Genomic DNA, 19,301 nt, shown 5'->3' on the forward strand with positions numbered 1-19,301 from the left:
AACTGATGACAAACAGACCTGTTAGCTCACTAATCCAACCAAAAAGCCTCAAAAACAGCGTCGATCCTCGCTTTCTCTGCTTATTTTGGATCCTTTAGTGCACCACTGTCATCTGTAATCATGGTGAAGATGACTGAAGAATACATGTCCCCATCTCTCTGAGAAAATACATGAGATGACCAAGTTAAAAAAGCCGTCACAGCTGTTTTAATAAGGTTAATCTTACAGTCAAATTCCTCACCTGTCGATTTTTCAGACCACCGCTGTATTTCTGCATGGCAACAGCAGCTTTAATGAAACAGAAAACATACAGATTACAATAAATAATGATGGAGCAGCTTTGATTTCATCGTGTGGAGAGCTGTGAGTAACTTCTATTACCGTTGGAACGGTCAGACTTTATGCCATAAATGAGGAGCGCCATGACAATCAGGATTAGAGCCATGACAGGACACAGCAGAATAATTGGACCGAGGCTCAATGAACGCATACAGGAGTATGCTGAAACAAGATAAAAAAAGGAAACAATAACGAAAGATGTCAAAGACTAAAAGAAAATAATCTTTCATGTCACCTCCTGGTGAGATGAATTTAGATGTAAAACAAAAAAAGTGTTGTAGTTGATTTTAATGAATTTTATTTGACTGTATAATCTGACATTTAGACTCGAAATTCTGATTTTCTAATTTATAGAACCATGACGCACTTACTTTCAACGACCAGTTTTTTTCCATTTCCAAATATTATCCGTCCACATGTGGCCACAGCACAGTAATAAGTCCCAGAATCAGAGGGGCTGATGTACCGCTTGAAGTTGTAGACACATTTCTGTGGAGAGCGAGCCTCAGGACTCGTCTCACACTCATCACCACTGTTTCTATGAGCGTAAACGACACTGGGATGAGATTCATGTGATCCGGTTCTCAACCAGTACACACCGAGTCCTCCTGGACATGTTTTGTTCTCAGAGTAAGAGAAGACTGAACACTGCAGAGACACTGAGTCTCCTGCACGGACCGGACCAGATGGAAGGACTTCATCGATGGCAGTGATATCAGGTTCTGCTCCTGGAAATTGAAAACACAAATATTTACCCACTTTCATGACAATAAAAAACATAGAATAGGGAAGATGTTTAAGTTTAATCTATCATCAACTGACACGTTAAACATACGTCCACATGACAGATAAATACTGTGTGTGTGATACTGTGGTTGAATGCTGCTGCACATTAACATAATAACACCACTAGCAAATACTATGAATGTGTTTTTGATATATTTACCTTCAACTCTCAGAAACGCTCCCTTCAAAAACATGATCTTGTATTGCTCTGACTTTAAACAGTAGTAAAATGCAGTATCGCTCAGCTTTGTCTCTGTTATACTGAGGACAAATCTTCCAGGCTCTTTTGTGAAAGTAATGTGAGGAATTTCATTCACAAAATCATAATCAAAGCTCGTTGCTCTTCCCAAGATTTCAGGCAACTTTCCAGGAACAAGCTTGATCCAGAAAAGGGTTTCAGTGCCCCCAGATCTCTGGTGGGTACATGACAGAGTCACACTTTGTCCAACACCAACAGTCTTTGTCACAAAGTTCTGACCGTCTGTGCATCCTGAAAGAAACACACATCAGTGATTAATAACAGACACATCTGTATATCTCTTCTATATCACTGTCAGAATACGATGGAGTACATCTGACCTCTCCACAGATACTTACGGCCCACTCCGAGCATCAGCAGCAAATAAAACACGATCAGCATTTTCTTGTTGATCCACTCGAGTCTACAGCAAAATTAAATATTATTAGAAGATGATTCACCTTAATGTAACCACATGGAGAGGGAGGGAACTATTTCAGAGCAATCTGATTGGCCTCTTGTTACGTTGGTGTTTCACTGTGCACCGCAGTGGAAATAAACTGAACCATCTTTCAAACGTGAACACATGAAAGAACAGCAAGCTCTTGTTTCATGTTTCATGGTGGGTTTCTGTAACTGACTCTGAGAGCGAACAGCGAAGAGGACATTTGATCTTAATCTGACTTTTCAGCTGATACTCATTCATATGATGAAGCTCTTCAGGAAACACGTATAACTTCTAATAATTTGTGAGAATCCAGTGTCTCTGGCTGTCATAGGCTTGTAAAAAGCCCATCTAATCTTCTCAATTGACCTACCGAATGATGGATGACTGACGTCTTGCACAAGGTGAGGCTGTGTGGCTAAAGCTACAGTAAGTCAGTCACACAAGACTGAGAGAGAAAGTGCAGCCAAACCTTCAGTTCCAGCTCTGTGTGACTTGGTTGTCCACTTGTGATCAGATCAGCCAGGATGCATGTTCATGCCAGGCGTAAACAGGGCCTGAAAGCACTCGGCACTCAAGGAAAATTAACTATGTGGACCTTTTGTCAGACCTTTGCGGGTGTTGACAAACTGCCCTTGATTGACATGTCCTCACTCTTATGTTGCTTTTGTTGCACCTGTTAGCGAAATACACCTTTATGATGCTTAATTGGACGCTGAGTTTGATGACATCACGTAATTCCCAGCATACACCCACCTTCCACCTCACTGTGCCCCACAATGCAAAGCAAGCGCCGGAGTGGTACCAACAAGCAGCCGGGCCAACTACAGGAAGTCTGTCACAATCTTCATATGCTGTTTCATCATTTGATCCTCTTATGACACCTGTTAAGTCAAAAAAATCAACTGTGTCAAATTAGAATATGAGCAGTTTTACAAAAAACGATGAAAAATCTAGAATATGCTGCAACATTTTCAGAGTTGAAAAGCTCCGTAGGCGCTTGCGACGGTATCTAGCTCGGCAGCCAGTCACGCTCACAGACCCCGCTGACCCCACAGTCACACAGACCACAGCAGCCAACACAGCAGACCTCAGCACCAATGGCAGAGGAAAGCCAGGCCCTCACACAAGCTGCAGGAAGTACACTGCTCCCCTGAACTTAACACTTTGATTCACATTGGCCATCCCCTCATACCCCATTCCCTGTTCAACTCGCTGCTGCATGCTGTGGCCAACAGTGCACACGGCCCATCAATCTGGACAGTGAATTGTGGACAGTGACATGGCTGGATAGCGCGTGAGTCTTGTTGTTAAACATACTGTCAAATTACATTTACAGTTTGTCAACCGTACACCAGGTTATTAACTTTGAATCTTGCTAGCATGAAGTTAGCTTTCTGGCTCACAGCTGAGCCAAAGGGTTCTTTGAGCTGAGTGAAGTGGAAATATCTCTTGTTGCCAAGTTGCATCAAAGGTCAGTCCTATTTACTGGAGTAGTAAACAGTGTTTCCATTGTATAAGACGCTCATCAGTGTACTTGCATAACTTTAAAGTTACAGCTTGTGGAAAAAATCTAAATGAATGGTTTTTCATTTGCAAGTGGCCATAATGTAAGTGTGATAATGCCCTTCAGGGTGTCCCTTCACTGAGACCGCTGTGCATCAGACGGCTCTGTCCTCCCCATCGTCCATTAGTTCCTGATAATGAACACCTCATCTGACATGTCACTTACTCACAGCAGCGTGTTGTGGTTTGTGGCCTTCATCAGGGTCAACATGTTGTTGACCACAAGCCAAATCATGTTGGTTTGATGAATGTGAACACAAGAGAAGCAACAAGTGTAAAATGTCTTTTAAGACAGAAGCCCTTAATAAACTTCGTGTCCTGCGTTGTGCTTTCACACACAGACACAAACAAACACGCATTCACAGTCACCACCCACAAACAAGCGAGGCGTGGAAACTGAAGCACTGCTGCAGCCGAGCTTCAGTGTGAGCTGTGAACACAAAGGCGCTTTCTACCTTTCTCATTCTGTCTTCAAGCTGAATGAATCAATAATCTTACATTAAAGTTTAAAGCAAATATGAAGTAGTATGAGGATTGTATATTTTAAGATTGCAGATGTCTTTGGGTGCATCTTTAAAAGCACAAGAATCATTTGAATGAGCACATTAAAAGGAAAGTAATACAACGTAAATCATTTCAACTTCAACTGAAATTAGCCTGCTGAGACCTCATGTAGCTCTTCCCTCACTGCACATCCTGTTGAAGCCCATCATCAGGTCTGTTGTGAGTAAACAGTCTTGATGCTTCGTCAAACGGTGGAGAAAAGGCCCACCACAGCCTTTATCTGTCAGTGCAGCTTGTTGCTTGTGGCTTTGCTGTGTCTCAGTGCAGACATGAAAAGGACTTTTACAAAGAGCTGTGAGACCAGAAAGATGGAGGAGTTTATTAATTTGACCAGTTGTCCCGTAACATTTTTCACAGAGTGTATTTTCTTTCAGTACATTCCTCTTCAGAAAGATTAACTATGTACACAAAATGAAATGCTCCCCATGTGTTTGAGAAATATGCGTCTAACTACAGGTGTGAAAGTTTTGGTGGGCAGAGACACAGCAGTGTCTGCTCGTCTCTCTCTCTCTCAAACACACACACACACACACACACACACACACACACACACTCACACACACACTCACACACGCAGAACAAATACGACAAGAAATGTACAAACAGTGTGTCTGTGATAGTCCTGTGAAGCTGACGAGGTTCGACACTTGATATGTAAGATTTGTCGTCATGTTGAAATATTGGAGGGATTAAAGTGATTCTGGTAAGTGATAATAAATGTGGAGAAAAACCAACATTTGTTTGACACAGTAACAGATCGTGTCAGCTGTTTGGACAGTGTGCACAGTGTGCTTTATTAATTGACAGAGTTTGACATTGTTTAGTCACATATTCCCAAAGAACAACAACAACCAGGAAACAAAACAAAAACCAAGACCAGATGCCGATTCTGATACAGGCCTCTGATCCAAAATCAGTGTTCTTTCTCTTGAAATTTAACATCTGTAAACCTCTCTGACATCTGATCCACCTAATTCATGAGATATATAAGAGGATTTTCTACAAATACACGAGAGGATTGTATTTGTGCAGCGACCCAGTGCAGGATAAGCAGATATTTACAATGGATGGAAAATTTCATCCACACATTTTATTCATTTGAATCCATCTATTTCACTTTAATGCCCTGCAATCGACTGCCGATCGGTTCAGGGTGTACCCCGCCTCTCGCCCGTTGACAGCTGGAACAGGCTCCAGCCCCCCAGCAACCCGGAAAGGGATAGTCGGTACAGAAGATGAATGAATGAATGAATGAATGAATGAATGAATATTTCACTTTAATGTGCTTGAAATGTCAAATCTTAACATATACAATATGTAGATCATTACCTAATAGCCAGTGTCACAAACTGTTTGTCTCTAAGCAGACTAACATCAAATCGATCATACAGCACCAACTGATGACAGACAGACCTGTTAGCTCACTAATCCAACCAAAAAGCTTTGAAAACAGCGTCGATCCTCGCTTTCTCTGCTGAATTTGGATCCTTTAGTGCGCCACTGTCATCTGTAATCATGGTGAAGATGGCTGATGAATACATGTCCCCATCTCTCTGAGAAAATACATGAGATGACAGTTAAAAAAGCCGTCACAGCTGTTTTAATAAGGTTAATCTTACAGTCAAATTCCTCACCTGTCGATTTTTCAGACCACCGCTGTATTTCTGCGTGGCAACAGCAGCTTTCATGAAACAGAAAACAAACAGATTACAATAAGAAATGATGGAGCAGCTTTGATTTCATCGTGTGGAGAGCTGTGAGTAACTTCTATTACCTTTGGAACGGTCAGACTTTATGCCATAAATGAGGAGCGCTATGACAATCAGGATTAGAACCATGACAGGACACAGCAGAATAAATAGATCGAGGTACACTGAACACATATAGTAGGGTGCTGAAACAAGATAAAAAAAGGAAACAATACAAAAGATGTCAAAGACTAAAAGAAAATAATCTTTCATGTCACCTCCTGGTGAGATGAATATAGATGTAAAACAAAAAAAGTGTTGTAGTTGATTTTAATGAATTTTATTTGACTGTATAATCTGACATTTAGAGTCGAAATTCTGATTTTCTTATTTATAGAACCACGACGCACTTACCTTCAACGACCATTTTTTTTCCATTTCCAAATATTATCCGTCCACATGTGGCCACAGCACAGTAATAAGTCCCAGAATCAGAGGAGCTGATGTTCTCCTTGAAGAAGTTGTAGACACAGCGAGCCTCAGGACTCGTCTCACACTCATCACCACTGTTTCCATGAGCGTAAACGACACTGGGATGAGATTCATGTGATCCGGCTCTGAACCAGTACGCACCGAGTCCTCCTGGACATGTTTTGTTCCCAGAGTCAGAGAAGACTGAACACTGCAGAGACACTGAGTCTCCTGAATAGACCCAACCAGATGAAGGGACTTGAACGACGGCAGTGATATCAGGTTCTGCTCCTGGAAATTGAAAACACAAATATTTACCCACTTTCATGACAATAAAAAATATAGAATAGGCAAGATGTTTAAGTTTAATCTGTAATCAACTGACACGTTAAACATACGTCCACACGACAGATAAATACTGTGTGTGTGATACTGTGGTTGAATGCTGCTGCACATTAACATAATAACACCACTAGCAAATATTATGAATGTGTTTTTGATATATTTACCTTCAACTCTCAGAAACGCTCCTTTCAAAAACATGATCTTGTAACGCTGTGACAATGACTTTAAACAGTAGTAAAATGCAGTGTGGCTCAGCTTTGTCTCTGTTATACTGAGGTCAGATCTTTCAGGCTCTTTTGTGAAAGTAATGTGAGGAATTTCATTCACAAATTCATAATCAAAGCTCGTTGCTCTTCCCAAGATTTCAGGCAACTTTCCAGGAACAAGCTTGATCCAGAAAAGCGTTTCAGTGTCCCCAGATCTCTGGTGGGTACATGACAGAGTCACACTTTGTCCAACACCAACAGTCTTTGTCACAAAGTTCTGATCGTCTGTGCATCCTGAAAGAAACACACATCAGTGATTAATAACAGACACATCTGTATATCTCTTCTATATCACTGTCAGAATACGATGGAGTACATCTGACCTCTCCACAGATACTTACGGCCCACTCCGAGCATCAGCAGCGAATAAAACACGATCAGCATTTTCTTGTTGATCCACTCGAGTCTACAGTGAAATTAAATATTATTCGAAGATGATTCACCTTAATGTAACCATATGGAGAGGGAGGGAACTATTTCAGAGCAATCTGATTGGCCTGTTGTTACGTTGGTGTTTCACTGTGCACCGCAGTGGAAATAAACTGAACCATCTTTCAAACGTGAACACATGAAAGAACAGCAAGCTTTTGTTTCATGTTTCATGGTGGGTTTCTGTAACTGACTCTGAGAGCGAACAGCGAAGAGGACATTTGATCTTAATCTGACTTTTCAGTTGATACTCACTCATATGATGAAGCTCTTTAGGAAACATGTATAACTTCTAATAATTTGTGAGAATCCAGTGTCTCTGGCTGTCATAGGCTTGTAAAAAGCCCATCTAATCTTCTCAATTGACCTACCGAATGATGGATGACTGACGTCTTGCACAAGGTGAGGCTGTGTGGCTAAAGCTACAGTAAGTTAGTCACACAAGACTGAGAGAGAAAGTGCAGCCAAACCTTCAGTTCCAGCTCTGTGTGACTTGGTTGTCCACTTGTGATCAGATCAGCCAGGATGCATGTTCATGCCAGGTGTAAACAGGGCCTGAAAGCACTCGGCACTCAAGGAAAATTAACTATGGTGGACCTTTTTTCAGAACTCTGTGGGTGTTGACAAACTGCCCTCAATTGACATGTCCTCACTCTTATGTTGCTTTTGTTGCACCTGTTAGCAAAATACACCTTTATGATGCTTAACTGGACGTTGAGTTTGAGGACGTCACGTAATTCCCAGCGTACACCCAACTTCCACCTCACTGTGCCCCACAATGCAAAGCGCAGGAGTGGTACCAACAACCAGCCGGGCCAACAACAGGAAGAGTGTCATAATCTCCATAGGCGCTTGCGACGGTATCTAGCTTGGCAGCCAGTCACACTCACAGACCCCGCTGACCCCACAGTCGCACAGACCACAGCAGCCAACACAGCAGACCTCAGCACCAATGGCAGAGGAAAGCCAGGCCCTCACACAAGCTGCAGGAAGTACACTGCTCCCCTGAACTTAATACTTTGATTCACATTGGCCATCCCCTCATATCCCTGTTCCACTCGCTGCTTCATGCTGTGGCCAACGGTGCACACGGCCCATCAATCTGGACAGTGAATTGTGGACAGTGACATGGCTGGATAGCGCTTGAGTCTTGTTGTTAAACATACTGTCAAATTACATTTTGTCAACCGTACACCAGGTTATTAACTTTGAATCTTGCTAGCATGAAGTTAGCTTTCTGGCTCACAGCTGAGCCAAAGGGTTCTTTGAGCTGAGTGAAGTAGAAATATCTCTTGTTGCCAAGTTGAATCAAAGGTCAGTCCTATTTACTGGAGTAGTAAACAGTGTTTCCATTGTATCAGACGCTCATCAGTGTACTTGCATAACTTTAAAGTTACAGCTTGTGGAAAAAATCTAAAAGAATGGTTTTTCATTTGCAAATGACCAAAATGTAAGTGTGATAATGCCCTTCAGGGTGTCCCTTCACTGAGACCGCTGTCCATCAGACGGCTCTGTCCTCCCCATCGTCCATTAGTTCCTGATAATGAACACCTCATCTGACATGTCACTTACTCACACCAGTGTGTTGTGGTTTGTGGCCTTCATCAGGGTCAACATGTTGTTGACCACAAGCCAAATCATGTTGGTTTGATGAATGTAAACACAAGAGAAGCAACAAGTGTAAAATGTCTTTTAAGACAGAAGCCCTGAATAAACTTCGTGTCCTGCGTTGTGCTTTCACACACAGACACAAACAAACATGCATTCACAGTCACCACCCACAAACAAGCGAGGCGTGGAAACTGAAGCACTGCTGCAGCCGAGCTTCAGTGTGAGCTGTGAACACAAAGGCGCTTTCTACCTTTCTCATTCTGTCTTCAAGCTGAATGAATCAATAATCTTACATTAAAGTTTAAAGCAAATATGAAGTAGTATGAGGATTGTATATTTTAAGATTGCAGATGTCTTTGGGTGCATCTTTAAAAACACAAGAATCATTTGAATGAGCACATTAAAAGGAAAGTAATACAACATAAATCATTTCAACTTCAACTAAAATTAGCCTGCTGAGACCTCATGTAGCTCTTCCCTCACTGCACATCCTGTTGAAGCCCATCATCAGGTCTGTTGTGAGTAAACAGCCTTGATGTTTGGTCAAAGGGTGGAGAAAAGGCCCACCACAGCCTTTATCTGTCAGTGTAGCTTGTTGCTTGTGGCTTTGCTTGCTCTCACAGCAGAAATGCAGAAGGCCTTTATAAAGTGCTGTGAGATCAGAAGACGGAGGAGTTCATTAATTGGAGTCGCTGTCCCCGAACAGAAAACGCTCCCTGTGTGTTTCTGTCAGCTGTGCTTCTGTCTACAGTTGTGGGATGTTGTGGTGCGCAGAGACTCAGCAGTTCACTGTTTAATTGTGGGAGTTTCTTTATTATTGAATAAAACAACACATATACACAGACATAAATTCTATGGAGTACAAGTGTTTTGCATCACATTGACATGTAAATCAAAACCTTGGGAGGACGTTAACAGCATTAAAACTACATGCAGATGCACTGGAGCCCTTGAAGAGGAGAAAAGACAAAAAATTAAACAAAATGCAATAGATATGGGATGAACAGTGCAAGAAACTGATTACCATCATCATTAATTAGCATATCCACTGTTTAGATCATTAATCCATCATAAAGCTCTGACATCAGTGTAGATCGTCTCCTCCTTTCTTGGACTTCTTCTCCCTGATTTGCCGGCTTCCCTCCTGGTACAGTTTGGTGCAGCATAAACTAAAGAATCTTCATTTCTCTGAGGGAATAAAGTGCAAAATTGAAAATGAAAGAGAGCCAATTTTAACACAAACTGATAACTTTTTCTGGCTACATCTTTGAATTCTTTACCTGCTGACTTTGCTGATCATCACTGGCTGCTGCTGAATCTGTTTGCAGAGTGTATCATTAAAAAAAAGAAGAAGATAATAGACAGTAATAAATTATGGATTTTACTTTGTTGAAGATGAACGATGCTATAGGTTATAATTATAAAAGGCACAAATCTGAATCAAGTGATTTTGGCTGTTGGGAAACAGTCTAATAGATTGTATGAGTAACGTCTCTTACCTTCACAAAAATCACAGGATTTGTTCCTGATGACATAAAGAAGGGAGGCTACAAGAATCAGATTTATAGCCAAAGCAGCAAACAGCAGACAGACAACTGTGTTGACTAGCCATGAATCACCTGAAACATTATGAAAAGAAAAAACAATTAAGTCAATATAAGTAATAGATAATTGACTTGCGAAGACGGTGATACTATAACCATTATAAAGAAATATTAAGCACTTACCTTTAACGTCCAGTTTTGTTCCATTTCCAAATATTATCTGTCCACATGTGGCCACAGCACAGTAATAAGTCCCAGAATCAGAGGAGCTGATGTTCTCCTTGAAGAAGTTGTAGACACAGCGAGCCTCAGGACTCGTCTCACACTCATCACCACTGTTTCCATGAGCGTAAATGACACTGGGATGAGATTCATGTGATCCGGCTCTGAACCAGTACACACCGAGTCCTCCTGGACATGTTTTGTTCTCAGAGTCAGAGAGGACTGAACACTGCAGAGACACTGAGTCTCCTGGACGGACCGGACCAGATGGAGGGACGTCAACGACGGCAGTGATATCAGGTTCTGGTCCTGGAAATTGAAAACACAAATATTTACCCACTTTCATGACAATAAAAAATATAGAATAGGCAAGATGTTTAAGTTTAATCTATAATCAACTGACATGTTAAACATACGTCCACATGACAGATAAATACTGTGTGTGTGATACTGTGGTTGAATGCTGCTGCACATTAACATAATAACACCGCTAACAAATATTATGAATGTGTTTTTGATATATTTACCTTCAACTCTCAGAAACGCTCCCTTCAAAAACATGATCTTATAACGCTGTGACAATGACTTTAAACAGTAGTAAAATGCAGTATCGCTCAGCTTTGTCTCTGTTATACTGAGGTCAAATCTTTCAGGCTCTTTTGTGAAAGTAATGTGAGGAATTTCATTCACAAAATCATGATTAAAGCTCGCTGCTCTTCCCAAGATTTCAGGCAACTTTCCAGGGACAAGCTTTATCCAGAAAAGGGTTTCAGTGTCCCCAGATCTCTGGTGGGTACATGACAGAGTCACACTTTGTCCAACACCAACAGTCTTTGTCACAAAGTTCTGATCGTCTGTGCATCCTGAAAGAAACACACATCAGTGATTAATAACAGACACATCTGTATATCTCTTCTATATCACTGTCAGAATACGATGGAGTACATCTGACCTCTCCACAGATACTTACGCCCGACTCCGAGCATCAGCAGCGAATAAAACACAATCAGCATTTTCTTGTTGATCCACTCGAGTCCACAGCGAAATTAAATATTATTAGAAGATGATTCACCTTAATGTAACCATATGGAGAGGGAGGGAACTATTTCAGAGCAATCTGATTGGCCTCTTGTTACGTTGGTGTTTCACTGTGCACCGCAGTGGAAATAAACTGAACCATCTTTCCAACGTGAACACATGAAAGAACAGCAAGCTTTTGTTTCATGTTTCATGGTGGGTTTCTGTAACTGACTCTGAGAGCGAACAGCGAAGAGGACATTTGATCTTAATCTGACTTTTCAGCTGATACTCACTCATATGATGAAGCTCTTCAGGAAACATGTATAACTTCTAAGAATTTGTGAGAATCCAGTGTCTCTGGCTGTCATAGGCTTGTAAAAAACCCATCTAATCTTCTCAATTGACCTACCGAATGATGGATGACTGATGTCTTGCACAAGGTGAGGCTGTGTGGCTAAAGCTACAGTAAGTTAGTCACACAAGACTGAGAGAGAAAGTGCAGCCAAACCTTCAGTTCCAGCTCTGTGTGACTTGGTTGTCCACTTGTGATCAGATCAGCCAGGATGCATGTTCATGCCAGGCGTAAACAGGGCCTGAAAGCACTCGGCACTCAAGGGAATTTAACTATGGTGGACCTTTTTTCAGAACTCTGTGAGTGTTGACAAACTGCCCTCAATTGACATGTCCTCACTCTTATGTTGCTTTTGTTGCACCTGTTAGCAAAATACACCTTTATGATGCTTAACTGGACGTTGAGTTTGATGACATCACGTAATTCCCAGCGTGCACCCAACTTCCACCTCACTGTGCCCCACAATGCAAAGCAAGCGCAGGAGTGGTACCAACAACCAGCCGGGCCAACAACAGGAAGTCTGTCACAATCTTCATACGCTGTTTCATCATTTGATCCCCTTGATTAAGAAAATGAGCAGTTTTACAAAAACAGATGACAAATCTAGAAAATGCTGCAACATTTTCAGAGTTGAAAAGCTCCATAGGCGCTTGCGACGGTATCTAGCTTGGCAGCCAGTCACGCTCACAGACCCCGCTGACCCCACAGTCGCACAGACCACAGCAGCCAACACAGCAGACCTCAGCACCAATGGCAGAGGAAAGCCAGGCCCTCACACAAGCTGCAGGAAGTACACTGCTACCCTGAACTTTATACTTTGATTCACATTGGCCATCCCCTCATACCCCATTCCCTGTTCCACTCGCTGCTGCATGCTGTGGCCAACAGTGGACACGGCCCATCAATCTGGACAGTGAATTGTGGACAGTGACATGGCTGGATTGCGCTTGAGTCTTGTTGTTAAACATACTGTCAAATTACATTTACAGTTTGTCAACCGTACACCAGGTTATTAACTTTGAATCTTGCTAGCATGAAGTTAGCTTTGTGGCTCACAGCTGAGCCAAAGGGTTCTTTGAGCTGAGTGAAGTAGAAATATCTCTTGTTGCCAAGTTGAATCAAAGGTCAGTCCTATTTACTGGAGTAGTAAACAGTGTTTCCATTGTATCAGACGCTCATCAGTGTACTTGCATAACTTCAAATTTACAGCTTGTGGAAAAAATCTAAATGAATGGTTTTTCATTCGCAAGGGACCATAATGTAAGTGTGATAATGCCCTTCAGGGTGTCCCTTCACTGAGACCGCTGTGCATCAGACGGCTCTGTCCTCCCCATCGTCCATTAGTTCCTGATAATGAACACCTCATCTGACATGTCACTTACTCACAGCAGTGTGTTGTGGTTTGTGGCCTTCATCAGGGTCAACATGTTGTTGACCACAAGCCAAATCATGTTGGTTTGATGAATGTGAACACAAGAGTAGCAACAAGTGTAAAATGTCTTTTAAGACAGAAGCCCTGAATAAACTTTGTGTCCTGCGTTGTGCTTTCACACACAGACACAAACAAACATGCATTCAGTCACCACCCACAAACAAGCGAGGCGTGGAAACTGAAGCACTGCTGCAGCCGAGCTTCAGTGTGAGCTGTGAACACAAAGGCGCTTTCTACCTTTCTCATTCTGTCTTCAAGCTGAATGAATCAATAATCTTACATTAAAGTTTAAAGCAAATATGAAGTAGTATGAGGATTGTATATTTTCAGATTGTAGGTGTCTTTGGGTGCATCTTTAAAAACACAAGAATCATTTGAATGAGCACATTAAAAGGAAATACAACATAAATCATTTCAACTTCAACTAAAATTAGCCTGCTGAGACCTCATGTAGCTCTTCCCTCACTGCACATCCTGTTGAAGCCCATCATCAGGTCTGTTGTGAGTAAACAGCCTTGATGTTTGGTCAAAGGGTGGAGAAAAGGCCCACCACAGCCTTTATCTGTCAGTGTAGCTTGTTGCTTGTGGCTTTGCTTGCTCTCACAGCAGAAATGCAGAAGGCCTTTATAAAGTGCTGTGAGATCAGAAGACGGAGGAGTTCATTAATTGGAGTCGCTGTCCCCGAACAGAAAACGCTCCCTGTGTGTTTCTGTCAGCTGTGCTTCTGTCTACAGTTGTGGGATGTTGTGGTGTGCAGAGACTCAGCAGTTCACTGTTTGAATGTGGGAGTTTCTTTATTATTGAATAAAACAACACATATACACAGATATAAATTCTATGGAGTACAAGTGTTTTCAAAACCTTGGGAGGACGTTAACAGCCTTAAAACTACATGCAGATGCACTGGAGCCCTTGAAGAAGAGAAAACACAAAAAATTAAACAAAATGCAAAAGATATGGGATGAACAGTGCAAGAGACTGATTACCATCATCATTAATTAGCATATCCACTGTTTAGGTCATTAATCCATCATAAAGCCCTGACATCAGTGTAGATCGTCTCCTCCTTTCTTGGACTTCTTCTCCCTGATTTGCCGGCTTCCCTCCTGGTACAGTTTGGTGCAGCATAAACCAAAGAATCCTCATTTCTCTGAGGGAATAAAGTGCAAAATTGAAAATGAAAGAGAGCCAATTTTAACCCAAGCTGATAACTTTTTCTGGCTACATCTTTGAATTCTTTACCTGCTGATGTTGCTGATCATCATTGCCTGCTGCAGCATTAGTTTGCAAAGTGACAACAGCTGTATTATTTAAAAAAGATGTGTATAATTATACACAGGACAAATATGAATCAAGTGAATTTGGCTGTTGGGAAACAGTCTAACAGACTGTATGAGTGACGTCTCTTACCTTTACAACAATCACAGGATTTTTTCCTGATGATATAAAGAAGAGAGGCTACAAGAATCAGACTTATAGCCAAAGCAGCAAACAGCAGACAGACAACTGTGTCGACTTTCTGTGAATCACAAGTGCTGACAACTGAAACATGAAACAAACAAATAAAAGAAGAAAAAATTATAGATCACTGACTTGATAACATTGTCATACTATAACCATTATGAAGAAATACTAATCACTTACCTTCAACCTCGAGTTTTGTTCCATTTCCAAATATTATCTGTCCACATGTGGCCACAGCACAGTAATAAGTCCCAGCATCAGAGGAGCTGATGTTCTCCTTGAAGAAGTTGTAGACACAGCGAGGCTCAGGACTCGTCTCACACTCATCACCACTGTTTCCATGAGCGTAAATGACACTGGGATGAGATTCATGTGATCCGGTTCTCAACCAGTACACACCGAGTCCTCCTGGACATGTTTTCTTCTCAGAGTCAGAGAAGACTGAACACTGCAGAGACACTGAGTCTCCTGGACGGACCGGACCAGATGGAGGGGCTTGAACGACGGCAGTGATATCAGGTTCTGCTCCTGGAAATTGAAAACACAAATATTTATCCACTTTCATGACAATAAAAAATATAGAATAGGGAAGATGTTTAAGTTTAATCTATAATCAACAGACACGTTAAACATACGTCCACATGTGTATGATACTGTGGTTGAATGCTGCTGCACATCAACATAATAACACCACTAACAAATATTATGAATGTGTTTTTGATATATTTACCTTCAACTCTCAGAAACGCTCCCTTCAAAAACATGATCTTGGAACGCCGTGACTTTAAACAGTAGTAAAATGCAGTATCGCTCAGCTTTGTCTCTGTTATACTGACATCAAATCTTTCAGGCTCTCGTGTGAAAGTAATGTGAGGAATTTCATTCACAAAATCATAATCATAGCTCGTTGCTCTTCCCAAGATTTCAGGCAACTTTCCAGGGACAAGCTTTATCCAGAAAAGGGTTTCAGTGCCCCCAGATCTCTGGTGGGTACATGACAGAGTCACACTTTGTCCAACACCAACAGTCTTTGTCACAAAGTTCTGATCGTCTGTGCATCCTGAAAGAAACACACATCAGTGATTAATAACAGACACATCTGTATATCTCTTCTATATCACTGTCAGAATACGATGGAGTACATCTGACCTCTCCACAGATACTTACGGCCCACTCCGAGCATCAGCAGTATACAAAGTATTATTGCCATTTTCTGTTCCTTCCATGAGAGAAACTACAGTGAATTCAGAGCGTATCATCAGACGATTTGCCTTAATGTAGGCATATCAAATGGGAGGGTCCAACTTCAGAACAATCTGATTGGCCTCCTGTTACGTTGGCGTTTCACTGTACTACCACAGCGGAAATAAACCAAAAACTTTCCGACTGTAACACATGAAACACCAACAGCTCACCTTTGTCTTCTCACGGTGGCGTTTGGTTCCCATGGTGGGTTCCTTCAACCGACACAGTCAACACAGACGCTCTGTTAGGGGAGACTTTGCAAACAAAAGATCTCTTTACATTATCTTTGATCTGATTTTATAAATTAAACTACAATCCATATTGACATGGTTTCAAAAATGGAAATATAATTATAAGTCTGAGACAGGATGCTGGCACTGCATCACACACTGACACTGAATATTAGCATTAATCATAACGGGCCTGTTGCAGAATTGCTCAATATTGCTCAACCGACCTCTTGCTTTTGAAAGTGCTTAATCATGTTTATTATGTTGATGTTTAGCATTGTTGGTCGTGATTGTACCGCTGCTTTGATTTATGAATGTTATTACTTTTATTGTTGGCCTGTTGCATATAACGATGGATACAAAAATAAGTTTGGTGACTGGATTCCATGTGTCACCGACGCAAAATGTCGTAAACTGACTGACTGACTGAGATAACATACAGGCATCGTATGTTGTTTAATATCTGAGACTCAGATTTAACAGCACAAGCAGGATGTGTTCACAAGCTCAATATTCACTGAAGCCTTTAAGGTTTGATGGTGGGTCCATAGTGCAAAGAGGATTGAGATGGAGAATAATCTGATTCTGTAGAAGGGGTGAACTATGAATTGCAGACTTTTTGGCTCGTTACCAGGGGTCGGCAATGAACCATCACTCTCTGGATGGACTGGGCCTCTGAGCAGGTTTTAAGCACGTATTTTCTGAGTTCATTCATATTCTGCAGGTGGGATGGAAGCTTTGGTCCACAGGCGACCAGCTGGCAATCACTGACGTGCAGTTTCTCCTGTATTTACAAATAAATAAAAACCATGTGTACCATTCATTGAAATTGGAATTTGGTCCATTTGACTCGTTCACATGTAGACAAATCTAAGAGATGTTAGCTACTCTGTGAGGTTGCATTTAGGCACAATATTGATTTAAGCTAAATGCTAATGTTGGCATGCTAATGTGCCGATTTAAAGCTGGTATAGTGTTTACCATGTTCACTATCTTATTGCAGTTTAGCATCTTAGCATGTTAACAATTGTCAAATTAGCATTAAACATACATGTCACCTGAGGCTGACGGGGATGTCATCAGCAGGTTCTTGGTCATAAAATATTGGAGAAATTCATTCATTCATCTTCTATACCTGCGTATTTCTTTCGGGGTTGCGGGGAGCTGGAGCCTATCCCAGCTGGCGATGGGCGAGAGGCGGGGTACACCCTGAACCGGTCGCCAGCCGATCGCAGGGCTATTGGAGAAATTGATTTTTTTATCTGATGATGCTGTTAGATGAAAAGTCAGGAGCATCAACAGTTATTACAATTCATCCTGAGGGGGACATGAAATGGTTGTTGAGACTTCCCACTCAAAATCACATGCCAACCTGCTGGTGGCACTACAGAGAAGTCTGTAGATCATCATGCTAATGAGGATTCATCCTCTGGTCATGGCAATACATACTAACAGTTGCTGTTGCCAAAGTTAACCAGAGAAGGACCTATCACTGCCAATGCCCCTCATAACAAATGATGACCTGCCCACTCTGCCTGTCAGTCATCTGTAGTGAAACACGAGTAGACAAACTTACATTTACTGTGCAGTACGGGCTTAACTATTCAGCTGGGCAGAGGCATTAGGTGAGCGGCAGTAACAGAGCAGCATTCTACCAGAAGGCTGTAACATACCTTCACTTTTCAAGTTTTAATTCTCTTAACTGGGGCTTTTTAATTGCTTTAAGGTAACTGCAGTAACATAAAGACATACTGGTTCACCAAATGATGAATCCCTTCACAGTAACAGGGACAACACCTGACAATCTAATGCAATGTACTCCAACAACAGAAACTATGGCAACAAAAAGTTACCATACAGTTAAAACAACAATCCCACGCACATGCACGCAGTTAAATATACAGGAGGGTGGACGTGGAGGAGGTAAGAACTGTAAAATCTACTTCAAAATAAAACCTCTGTGGTAAATATCTGTTTTGTACTTTCGAGTTGTGCACACAGTCTCTTCACTGACAAACAAGTGATGCATGGAAAGTCACACAATATTGTGGTTGGGCTTTCAAAATAAGGCGTGAACTCGGTGGGGTCTTTTCTTCCTGTCGCTTTATGTATTATAGTGTCAGAAACGCGGGCTTGATCGCTGCTGTTTTACCTTGTCAACAAGGCGAGCGGCGTGACACCATCACTCCGATTGAACACGACACCTCAGAGGAGCAGTTCGAGCGTGCAGAGGGCGTTGGAGATACGCCTGCTCAGTCATGCCATGTCACCAACGCTTTTCATTGCACTTCTCTGCGGTTGGGTGGCTTTTCATTGGTAGTTGCTGAAAAAGGAGGGAGTGGTCTACATTCACTGGTCCCACCCACATCTTTGTGGTAAAAGCTCATGTTTGAACTGTTAGAAAAAAAGCCTTGGCAGCCTTGTTAAGATCTGCTCTACGTAAAGTCATTTTTCTCTCAGACACAAGCCAGCCCTGTTCTTCTCTTAAAGTTAGCCACATTAGCAATGAGCTAATTTCAGTTACGATACAACTTCAACACAAACCAAATGTTTTAACTTCCCTAACAGCTTATACAGTACAGAGGAATTATGAATGTGGCTGCTTGACCTACTCAGCCAATAAGAGGCAAATCCTAATTTTACCATTTGGATATTAAAGCAAGAAAGCCATTGTTGTGGCTCTGAATCCAGACTCCAGACCAGTTTGTGTGAAAATCACGTTGTCTCTCTGCTTGCACCGGGTTCCTCCTCCAGTCCAAAAGCAGCAAAGCCAAAACCCTCAATGACCTGAGGCGTCAGCGTGACCTCGAGTGCGTCTGTTTGAACTTTTCAATTAGCAACCGTTGAAAGCATGTATGTAATTTTAAATGGTGAATAATTGAATGTTCACTGGTTCAACTAAACCGAGCTTTCTGATGCCTCTGTAGCTCTTCTGTCCTTGCACCTTTACTCTGACTGCACATCCTGTTGAAGCGCAGTCAGCTCTGTTCTGAGCAAACATCTTTGATGGTTGGTCAAAGGGCGGAGAGATGGCCCACCGCAGC

The 19,301-nt window shown here is 41.8% G+C and overlaps 4 protein-coding genes across 4 annotated transcripts; all 4 read right to left on the minus strand.

The window, feature by feature from the left end:
* Nucleotides 1-80: 80 nt before the first annotated feature.
* Nucleotides 81-1,765, minus strand: LOC143326223 (uncharacterized). Its single transcript, XM_076739772.1, has 6 exons — nucleotides 1,723-1,765; nucleotides 1,286-1,615; nucleotides 711-1,067; nucleotides 382-501; nucleotides 242-288; nucleotides 81-158 (listed from the first exon to the last, which is right to left on the minus strand). Exons 1-6 carry the CDS (start codon nucleotides 1,763-1,765, stop codon nucleotides 81-83), a joined length of 975 nt encoding a protein of 324 aa, XP_076595887.1.
* Nucleotides 1,766-5,362: 3,597 nt separating this feature from the next.
* On the minus strand, nucleotides 5,363-7,092 carry LOC143326227 (signal-regulatory protein beta-2-like). The gene is made up of 6 exons (XM_076739776.1): nucleotides 7,050-7,092; nucleotides 6,607-6,942; nucleotides 6,041-6,388; nucleotides 5,713-5,832; nucleotides 5,573-5,619; nucleotides 5,363-5,491 (listed from the first exon to the last, which is right to left on the minus strand). The coding sequence occupies exons 1-6, from the start codon at nucleotides 7,090-7,092 to the stop codon at nucleotides 5,363-5,365; spliced, it is 1,023 nt and encodes a 340-aa protein (XP_076595891.1).
* Nucleotides 7,093-9,802: 2,710 nt separating this feature from the next.
* LOC143325525 (signal-regulatory protein beta-2-like) lies at nucleotides 9,803-11,527 on the minus strand. Its single transcript, XM_076738636.1, has 6 exons — nucleotides 11,485-11,527; nucleotides 11,042-11,377; nucleotides 10,470-10,823; nucleotides 10,245-10,367; nucleotides 10,029-10,084; nucleotides 9,803-9,936 (listed from the first exon to the last, which is right to left on the minus strand). Exons 1-6 carry the CDS (start codon nucleotides 11,525-11,527, stop codon nucleotides 9,817-9,819), a joined length of 1,032 nt encoding a protein of 343 aa, XP_076594751.1. The 3' UTR covers nucleotides 9,803-9,816.
* Nucleotides 11,528-14,206: 2,679 nt separating this feature from the next.
* LOC143326228 (signal-regulatory protein beta-2-like) lies at nucleotides 14,207-15,992 on the minus strand. Its single transcript, XM_076739777.1, has 5 exons — nucleotides 15,950-15,992; nucleotides 15,513-15,842; nucleotides 14,959-15,310; nucleotides 14,729-14,853; nucleotides 14,207-14,229 (listed from the first exon to the last, which is right to left on the minus strand). The coding sequence occupies exons 1-5, from the start codon at nucleotides 15,990-15,992 to the stop codon at nucleotides 14,207-14,209; spliced, it is 873 nt and encodes a 290-aa protein (XP_076595892.1).
* Between the last annotated feature and the right edge of the window lie 3,309 nt (nucleotides 15,993-19,301).

Source organism: Chaetodon auriga, chromosome 9 (genome assembly GCF_051107435.1).
Source record: "Chaetodon auriga isolate fChaAug3 chromosome 9, fChaAug3.hap1, whole genome shotgun sequence".
In the NCBI taxonomy this organism is placed as follows: domain Eukaryota; kingdom Metazoa; phylum Chordata; class Actinopteri; order Chaetodontiformes; family Chaetodontidae; genus Chaetodon; species Chaetodon auriga.